General features: G+C 41.9%; 1 protein-coding gene across 1 annotated transcript; it reads left to right on the top strand.

Annotated features, from left to right (window-relative positions):
* Nucleotides 1-6,029: 6,029 nt before the first annotated feature.
* LOC142776770 (uncharacterized) lies at nucleotides 6,030-9,024 on the top strand. The gene is made up of 2 exons (XM_075881094.1): nucleotides 6,030-7,439; nucleotides 7,473-9,024. The coding sequence occupies exon 2, from the start codon at nucleotides 8,025-8,027 to the stop codon at nucleotides 8,565-8,567; it is 543 nt and encodes a 180-aa protein (XP_075737209.1). The 5' UTR covers nucleotides 6,030-7,439; nucleotides 7,473-8,024; the 3' UTR covers nucleotides 8,568-9,024.
* The last annotated feature ends 1,367 nt before the right edge of the window (nucleotides 9,025-10,391 follow it).

The raw sequence follows: 10,391 nt of genomic DNA, 5'->3' as shown, positions 1-10,391 counted from the left end.
AAAGTTGAGCCAGCCTCTTCTGCGCGTGGCGGTTGCCGTGAACAGTTGTCTGTAGCGTGGGTCCCCAGTGCTCGGCACCGCGGTACTTGCGCCGGGGTCCCACGTGTTAAGTCAAGCGTTGGCGCCCCCGCCTTGGGTGTGCTATTGTGTATTGGGTGTGTTAGTGTGTTTGTCATGATGTGTGTTTGTCGTATTATTGTGTAAAGATGTCCTAGCGTGTACATTACTGATGTATCAATCGGCGAACGATATCGTCGTTGTAAATTAGTTAAATAAATGTGTGTATGCTGTTCTTTGGTTGGAACCGACCGTGTCTGTTGTGTCCGTTCACTCCAAGAGCATGGCGTGGCACGCGCGCGCCTCATCGAGACCCCACAGTATGCATGTATGTATGTATGTATATATATATATATATAAATATATATATATACACACACACACACACGTGTTCATGCCTTTCACCTTACTAAAGTGCTGTCAGCAGTGCCATAACAAGACCTCTGAACTACCATGATGGGTCTTGATCAGTTTCGATTTCTGTCTTTTTGATAGTATACACATGAAACTGAAAAAAAAAAAACAATTCTTTGTATCTCCTTCAAGCAACGATTTAAACCATCTGTCGAAAGCTAACTTTCAGCACATTTCTTTTCATCTTTGTCCCTAAAACATGCAGCAGCATAAGAAATCAGACACCCAAGATTCATCACTGTTTTGATGTACATATAACAACACTAACATTAATAGTAAGACTGCTGCACCACACAACCCTTTGTAAATGGTAAGGTTGTATTGACAATTGAAGGCCATCTAGAGCCAAGAGTAGACGTGCCAGAAACCCCCATGTCAGAAGAAACGTGCAACTGGCTTTTCCCCCGCAAAACCGGAGTGGTCTCTCACACACGGTGGTCAAATGGAAGCTTGTACGTTGGTCAGACAGGCCAATGTGTTAGTGACCGTCTATGGAAACACGCACGCCATCTTGAAACGAAGACAGAAAGCAATTTGTCAATTCATTGTGCTAGGTGTAGAGGTAGCACCTAGATAGCTAAGTTGGCTAGGTGGTAGTTCATATTCTTTCAGTGCAATGGGACGGGGGAGCACACAACAGACAGAGAAGAGCCACACAGCACACGAGCAAACTAAACTCAGAATTGTCAGTGAGAGCTCATGCCGCGTGGCTCTTCTCAGAATTGTCAGTGAGCGCTCGTGCCGCGTGGCTCTTCTCTGTCTATCATGTGTTCCCGCGCTCCCCGTTTGCTGAAAGGATGTACAGTATCACCTATTTCCAGCGGACCTATTTCCAGAGCATCATTCGCAATTATCGAGATTCCTGTACTTGACAAATGTATCAAGCCTTCAATTGCATAACCTCCTCAATTCCAAGAATGCACCAATGAAAAAAACTTTTGCAAAACTATTATTTGATTCACTGTTCTTAAAAACAAATGCAGGAAAATTGTGATTCTGAAAAATTAAACAGTTGTCTCAAAATGCGATGATACCCATTTGCATACTCCTGATCTTTTGAAGACTAAGATTGAGTGCAACAAAACAGACTGAAACGATTTTCAATATGATCTACAGGGCGTCCACAGTTAAAGGAATGTACTATAGACGTTGTCGTTCATGTTACAACTAAGAGAAAAAGCTTTCACTAATCACGAGGACGCAGCTGAGCGCGCTCGTGCAGTCATAGCTCATTTTCGTTTTACACACGGCACCACTTCTTAGGGCTCGGTGAATGCAACTCATTCTTATATTGTCAAGACAAATTTGGACACCCAGATATCGAAGTGTAATGGTCTGTGGCCTTCAAAACAACGATACCCAATCGAGTAACCAGGGACCGAGGAGGATAATGTGGAGTCAGCATGAGTGAGTGCCCCCTCGATAGCATGAATAGACAAAAAAAAATTAGCCATCTGCATTGTTAAGGCAATGCAGATGTATGGGGTGGGTGACATGCTGTTTTTCCATCTCCGCTCCCCTCCTTCTCTTATGTAAAAAAGAGCATTTAATTATGTGCGCAAATTATATACATGGTTGGTAGTTCAGTGCTGGGTCTCATCTGTTTCTTTCTGTGTTCTCATTTTTTTTTCATGCTATTTACAACCAATGAAGCCTCACTGGCAATCTCAAACCCGTACATTTTTTCTACGCAGTCACTGCGACGTGCGTTGCCGGTGGGTCATGACTGGTGCTCCCCATATGCAGTCGCAATGTTACGAGCAAGCATCTCCTTGCTCATGGGATAACCTCATCACACATGAACACAAGAATACTATTTTTGTTGCAACAGGTCATAACTAATTAAAAGGAATTTTCTCTCGTGTTAGATGTTATTACCCACAGGTGATCTACCGATGGGTCATGGCTCACCTAGAACATATACTAAGTGGCCCACCAGTGTGCTACTCTGCACGTACACCAGGACCTCAAAAGACCTCAAAAAAGACTGCCGGAGCAAAAGCGTTCTACTTAAAACCCCAATTTTCATTTACCGTTTCGCAGATATTGCTATATCCTGTAAAGCTGAGCTCCACCATTTGAAAGATACACATGTATGTGAACTTTATTTATCTACTACCAAAAAATTACAACAAATATATCAGTCCTAATAATATAGCGCAGCTTGAGTGCAGATACTTACCTGCCCACATATTATGGGGGCTTTGCATATGACAACCGAAATATATTCCACTGAGAATACTCTCGTTTGGTCCCTCTCCTCCTTGTTTCATGCTGTTTTTTTTTTGCTAAAAATGCACGCGAGCAAGCTCGAAATGGCATGCTTCTCAAGTTCCATATAAATATACATGTGTTCTGTTCATGCTTCTCATCTAACTGAAGTGAAGCCAGGAGTGCGATAAAAAGTCAACTGAGCTACATTGGTTGACCTTGATCAGTTTCCTGTTCCGTCTTTTTGATACTCTGCACACGCAAGTGGAAAAAAGAATCCGTTTCATCTACTTCTGGTACCGATACGCTGTTCTAAAACTGTCTATGAAAGAGAAAAGTATACAACCGCTGCGTACTGTCAGTTCCATATGGGGCTGAAACATGGAGATTAACAAAAACAAGAGCAAAACCTGAAGACCACACAGTGTACAACACAACATAGAATGATAGGAATAACATTGAGAGATAACACACTAGAGTAGCAGATATCCTAGTTGACATCAAGTGAAAAAAAAAGGGACCACTGGTGGTCATGTAAAGCATAGAACAGACAACCGATGGACAGTGAGCAACCGAATGATTACCAATGAATAGAAAACAAAGTCGGGAAAGACGAGTTATTTGAAGCGACCAAATTAGAAAGTTCGCAGAGATAAAATGGAATCGGCTCACACAGGTTAGGGTAAAGGCCTTCCTCCTGCAGTGGTCCAAGACAGGCTGAGAATGATGATGAACCTAATAGGATGCTCCACTCGCCAAACATGCATTGTGTACTACGATTCCCCTTCTTGTATTTTAAAGGGGCCCCGAAACAATTTTTCAAATAACCATAAGATGAATTCACTGAAAGACCTTATTGCCTCACGAATTCAACGCCACAAAAATTTTAAGAATTAGTCCAGTGCGAGTGGAATTACAAGGGTTCGTCGCATGCTGCAATTGCATTCTCTCTTCTCTAATCTCGACCAAAGCATTGGAAGCTGAGCAGGGAGGGATGGCAGGACTACAGAAAACGTCATACGCGCCTAGTGACCTTGAGCACTTTTTTCTTCGAATGCGCTACTTTTTCAGTGCGATTGCGCGCGCACGTGTAGAGAGTAGTGGCCTCTTGCAGCGATTTCTGTAACGAGCGAGCGGGCCATGTTCAAATCAGCCAATGGCTGATAGATGGAGTATGCCCCAAAATCACACGTAGCTAGCCCGTGATTTGTCGAGAGAAGAGAAAGCCATTTTTAGCCGACTTTGATAATTCATTGTGAATTCCAGGCCATGTGCTGCACTTTAATATTTGGCTAGCGTATTGTTGGGAGCCTCTACTACCGATTGACAGCGCTTTCTGACCATGCTCAAAAAGTGTTGCAGGGCCCCTTCAATACCATTGAAAATATTATTGTTATATTGAATGCATGAGATCTTGATTGAGGGATGTTGGCATATCTTGTCAACAATGTCTGTTCAATCAGTACGTGACAATTTCAATATCTTAGGATTTCCTAGATTCTGGTACACATCACAAGAAAATATTAAGACTGCAATTACTATTTTGTTCCACTGACTATCATCTATCATTAAGAAAAGCCTCTAAAAATGTTTTTGGAAAACTAATCAACTACTTTTCACAGAAACACTTTGAAATTTAAGGCAAATTATGTATCCAGTCAGAGCTGGTTAATCTGACTCAGTGACTCCAATTTCAGAATTGAGAAACTACCCAAATGATTTTATGAGTTGGCTTATTAGGAGTTTTGCAAAGTAATGGTTTTCTTGTGTTCATGCCTGAATGGGAAGAAGCTACAAATTAACGGAAGTTTGAAAAAAAGGCCCCCTTGTCAAAATGTTTGCTTCAGCAACGTCCTTTCTTCAAAGATTTTTCCCAGTCACTAAGTGTTTGAAGTGCCAACCAATATGCAGTGTAATAACTGATCTGATTGATTTGTGGGCAGGGGTGCAACAGCCAAAACAGAATTTGGAGCAATTTTCAGAGCAGCAAAATGTTACTTTCGGAGCAGGTTACAGGAAAAAAATATTCAATTTTTATCACAAAAAAAAATTAATTTGGAGCAGTATAAGAAAAGGTTATATTTAAAACAAATATGCACCAACAGTTCAAAATTACCCAAATCGTGCAGAGTGAGTACGTTTACTACTATTTCAATAAAAGTAGCATTTTGAACCACCTCACGCTGCTAGCAATGATAAAGTCCACATTAGCAATTGCCTCACCTGTCAAGTTCTTTGACATACTGAGGATTCAAATGTGGATATGCCAAGCTGGCGACTGAGATTCGGGAAATTCATAAAACTGAGGGGTAGGGGTGGCAATAAAAAAACTGGCAGACAGTTTTCCTTTATTTTTTTTTAGGGCTGCATAAATGCCATACAGTGCTTCAAATCATTGCCAGTAATTTTTTTCGCCAACAGCGATCATATTAGTACTCAAAATTATGCGGCAAGTTATGCTTTGTCCCGTGACTAATGTTAACAACCCCTTAATCTTGAAATATCTAACCAGCCCTAAATCTTAAAATGCTTTCTCACAGGCCACTAGTGTACTGCGGCAAAGGTGGTTTATGGGGCGTTCTGGACAAGTTAGTACAAGGCCAAAAAATTTCCAAACCGCTACACCCCCCCTCCCCTTTTTTTTCACGATGGGCTTAGGCTTAGGGCACAACTTCTCGGCTCACTTGCAAGGCGTGTTTGTCTAGATAAAGTAACAAAGACACGTGCCTGATGGCCCTGCAACGGCACCGGATATCGCATGTGCCGTTGCTCTGGCAACTAATGTGGTCGCTGGCAACGCCGGCGTTTCGCAGTACGTCTAGTTTGTTCCGGCAAAGTAACAGCAGCCTACACTTCCAGCTTCAGTTCTTAACATGTTATAGCTGCATTTGCCGACGTTTTCTGATCGCATTTTGTCTTGAAGTTGTGTCATCCCGCTGATGAATATCCGCTGCGGTCAGCACACCGACGGGTGCGCAGTGTTACTTCGCGTGGTCGATTGCATTTCACACGAGTGCTATAGCCTAATGAGTATATACTATCTTACATTGTACTTCAGTATTTGGGTCTGCTAGCCTGGATCTCCGGAATGATTAATTATTGACACTAACACAGGTGGCCAACGAGGCCTCCATTTCTCGCTGAAATTAGCGCAACTGAGAATCTTTTGAAGTTGGCCGGGCATTTTGGCACAGTGTGGCACAATTTTGACAAATTTCATGGTTTAGGCACAGCTTGGCGCAAAAATGGAGAATTGTCTCAAATTGTTGCAACTCTGTGTGGTGTCTAACGTCTCAAACCCACCATATGATAGGTGGAGGGCTCCAGAAATTTCGACAACCTGGGGTTTCTTAACGTGCACCCATATCTGAGCACACGGGCATACAGAATTTTCCCCTCCATAAAAAATGTAGACGCTGCAGCCAGAATTCGATCCTGCGACCTGCAGGTTAGCAGCCAAGTACCTCAGCCACTAGACCATCGTGGTGGAGCTGCAGTCAATTAATTCACACACTGATCAGTGTAATACATTAGTAATCTTTATTTACCTTTTGTTACAGTAAAAGTTTCATTGTGAAATACATAGCAAAATCTAGGTGTCATGTTTTCCATAAAATTATTGTAAATAATCGCCATTGCTACACACACCCAGTATGTACACAAGAAAAAAAGGAATTAAATAAAATATAAAACTACTCGCCCCATCAACAAGCAAGGCAAGAAACTACTAGTAGTTTATATTTGCACGTGGAGCCAACAGCTCCATGTGCAAAATATCAAATGTAGTGTAACACGCAGACAGGAATTGAACAAGAAATTATCAGTGAAATCAAACACACAAGAATAAATTACAAACTGCATCCACCCAAAGAACAGACATTTATACACACACAAAAAAAAGCTTGCAGAAAGCCTCAACATTCATTTGTTGCATTTGGTAACTGCACATTCAACCAAGTTGGGAAGCCATCAAGTTGTGCTGCAGCAGTGTAAGTTGATCAGACATTCACTCGCCATAGTTACCATCCATATACTAGTTGCTCCGTTCTAAAACTAAATCTTTTAACTAAAAAAAACTGCATGACCAACTTCCTTTAGTAATTTCAAACTACAAAAACCCACCATGGTTTTGAACACTTACCTTTACTCCAAGGCACACGAAAATGTGACAATAAACACGTCTGACAATCAAATGACGTCACTTTGGAAGATGGCCAAGATCGAGATGCCCAAGTTCCAATTAAAAAAGAGAGAGGGAGAGGGGAGAAAATGTGTTAGCGTTGGTGTGGCGACTCCAAACATTTGCAATTTGCAATAACAATTACAATGGAAAACTTCTACTACAATACAACCCTGCAAAACCTCTTTTCAGAATTTTCATAAACAGGTCGACAGTTATGAAAATTTCACAGTTCATGAATATAAGGTCGCATGAAGAGCAGCTGTATTTCTAACAAAATATTCAGTAGCATTTATATTGCGATGAATCATGTATGCAAGAAAAAGTTGATTCATTAAACCTTCAGCGGGAAATGACCCAAAATATCAACAGGTTTTTCTTTTCAAAACTGCAACATTCAAAATGCATTTATTGACAGATCCTTTCGCATAACAAACAGCTCAAATCGGTAAAAATCATCCTCAAGTTTTGAATGGTGTTGACCGTACTGAAGAGTAACACGTATATACTCCTGCGAGCGTACTCGGGTAGTACAGTAAGTTAACTGTAAAATCGTTTAGAGATACATTCTCAATAGGTTATGTTGCATGAGCCGCATTATTCTCAATAGGTTATGTTGCATGAGCCGCATTATCTACAAATGCAGCACAGTGGGTAAATTACAGATAAGTAGCATTCGCTTGAAATTAGTGTAAGCCTTCCGGTTGCATCAACATACAGTGAAAGCTCGTTCATTCACACCTCATTAATTCAAAATTTTGGATAATTCGAAATGGTCGCCGCAGTCCGGTCTGCAGTGCATAGGAGACCATGTGTAAAACGATTCGTTAATTCGAACAGAAATTGCTGCCTCTACGGATAATTTGAAGCGCGCGCCACCGAGCGTCATCATCGTCAAACACTAGTGGAAGCTTTTACGGTCGAACGATGGGTGGCACGACCAGTTTTTTCGAGCTTCAAGTGGCCTCCGAGCAAAGTATGGCCTCCAAAATCCAGGGAGCATTTTTTTTTTTTTTTCCGTAGCCCTCCCGCTATCTCAGCGCCTGGCGCCACTTGTACGCGGGACCCACGGGACGCTGAGGAGTCGGCGGAGTAGTCCTAGCAGTCCTAGGCCGCTCCCGGCAGCGTCACTTTGTTCCTCGAGCACGTTGTTCATTCACGAATGATTTTGTGCGCGGGCGACAGGAAGGACTTTGGCATTACGCTGCTCACTGCCATGCACATGTTGGTGCGCGCATGGGAACAGGTGACCGCGACCACAATCGCAAACTGTTTCCGCCACAGTGGATTTGCAGCTGGAAGTGCGCAGGATAGTTGTGACGTCGACGTGGATGGGGCTGAGGAGCTCATGCCAGTGGCATTGCGTGACACTCTTCGGGGCGTACATTTTGCCGATTATGTTGAAGTTGACACCGGTGCATCGGTGTGTGGTGCCCTGACTGATGAGGACATTATCGCTCAAGTAGCCGGTGCGCAGCCTGATGCTGAAGAGCCAGAAGATGAGGAAGACGAAAATGACGAAGCGCCTGTGCGCCCGTCAGCTTCTGCGGTGATGGAGGCACTTAATGTGGCGCGTCTCTTCTTCAGCTTTGAAGAGGGTGAAGAGGATTCCCTGCGCCGCGTCCGCGCGCTGGAACAGAGAGCCACAGCTGTGGCATTCAGAGAAAAGAAGCAGATGGTCATCATCGACTTTTTTGGCCAATAAATATTTTTCGTGCCCCCACCCCCGAAATCCATCCACTTTTGCTCACTTTCATTATTTCGAATTTTGTTTAATTCGAAATTGCTCAGCGTTCCCGTGGAATTCGAATTAACGAGCTTTTACTGTATTACAATACATAACAAAAGAAGCCTTTCCGCATTTGCAAGCAACAAATATGGAGAGAAGTATACCGATGGGACTTTTAACACCCATATAAGAGAAATGAGCGTAACCTATTGCCTGTTCACCAACCAGCAGAACAACCTTGAAAAGTTGATTGAGAAGAATTACGATGCTTCGAGTTCTCAAAAGCTTTTTCGTAAGAAAAAAAGAAAAGAACACTAGTCTCTAGCTACAACACAACAACCACATCAAAGAGCTTGGCTATGTCAATTCCCAACAATCCCATCAAAGTAACAAATTTGAACAAATTTGAGAAATGCAGAAATTTGCAATAACCCTGACAATATCAAAAATATTTTTCTCAACCTAAGTGACTATTCAACAAAAGCTGCCACTCTTCCAGTATGTCCTATGCACAAACAATGTCACTTTGGTACTTATACCTTCAGCGTCCATAGCAAGGTTAGTCAGCAACCAGATATTGGCATCACCTATTGACAAGGTTAGAAGCCCATTTAATAAATTTGCAAAACTATTTAAACAAAATATTAAAAATGTAAAAAAGTAAAAACCCTGGTTGTCCACACAGTGCCTTTTTCATACCTTGCATTATAGCGCAGTTAATGAAGGCAACCATGGCATGAAAACCTATGTGTGTTTAGAAGTACATGTTACTAGGCTAGTCTGTTCATGTTCAAGAACCAGGCCACAGGAAGTATGGCTCTTTTGTGCAAAGAAATAATGTGGAAAAGGGTCAAGGAGAATCGGAACTTTGTGCTTCCTTTGACCCCTTTTCCCATAATTTCTTCGCACAAAACAGCCATACTTACTGTGGCCTGTTCATTGATTACGAGTCTTATCTGGCGATTCTGAGCCATGCTCAGGATTCCAACTACAGGGTTTGGAGTTTTAGCTCTCTATGAACAATCAAGCATAACAAGTAAAAAAAGAAAGAGAGCAAAAACAAACACAAGAGATAGGCAAATAAGGAAACATGGCAGTACTGTCAAAATGATAAGAACATCAGACAATAAAACAGATACCCAAGCTACAGTTACACTACTATAAACACTGATACTGTTTTAAATGTTCTATTAAGTACTGGGATACAATGAGGAAGTGCAAAAAAATATTTTTTAGGGCTAACAACGGTCAACAACATGAAAGTTTCCTTAATGGCTACTAGCGGACATTGCCATGTTGGAGCACTGTATTCAAAGACAATGCACTTTCTATAGCAACATGTAGTATAGCTGAATATCACTCACAAATTGTCACAGAATTCACCAATCTATGTACAGTATCTGCAAGGTGGTTTACCTCATCATCCTTACAGATCTATAAACTACGGCGACAAGTGTATTGACATTGCATGCTTCCAACTTGTAATATCAGTTGCATGCTCCTAGTCAAAGGATACACCGCCCTCCGATGGTGTTACGGATGCTGCCACTTACCGAAACAGGTATGCCAGCTGAGTAGAAGTATGTATCAGGGTCACACTGATGTAGCCAGATTTGTTGAATGGCTAGAGTACACTCTTCGCCAATGTAAAAGTAAAAAAAAAAACATTTTCAAACAGCTGTTTTTATAAAAGTGTGTTTTGTTCAATGCAATTAAAAGAGTTCTCATGCTGCATAATTACACTCCTTTTCCACCCATAGATAACAAAACCAGCCTAAGCAGCCTCAAAAAAGTCTGGTG

The sequence above is a fragment of the Rhipicephalus microplus genome, chromosome X (assembly GCF_043290135.1).
Source record: "Rhipicephalus microplus isolate Deutch F79 chromosome X, USDA_Rmic, whole genome shotgun sequence".
NCBI classification, from domain to species: domain Eukaryota; kingdom Metazoa; phylum Arthropoda; class Arachnida; order Ixodida; family Ixodidae; genus Rhipicephalus; species Rhipicephalus microplus.
This window is presented reverse-complemented; position numbering and strand designations above follow the sequence as displayed.

Excerpts from the sequence above, each read along its gene's own strand:
- LOC142776770 (XM_075881094.1), top strand. The coding sequence starts at position 8,025 with ATGATTTTGTGCGCGGGCGACAGGAAGGACTTTGGCATTACGCTGCTC.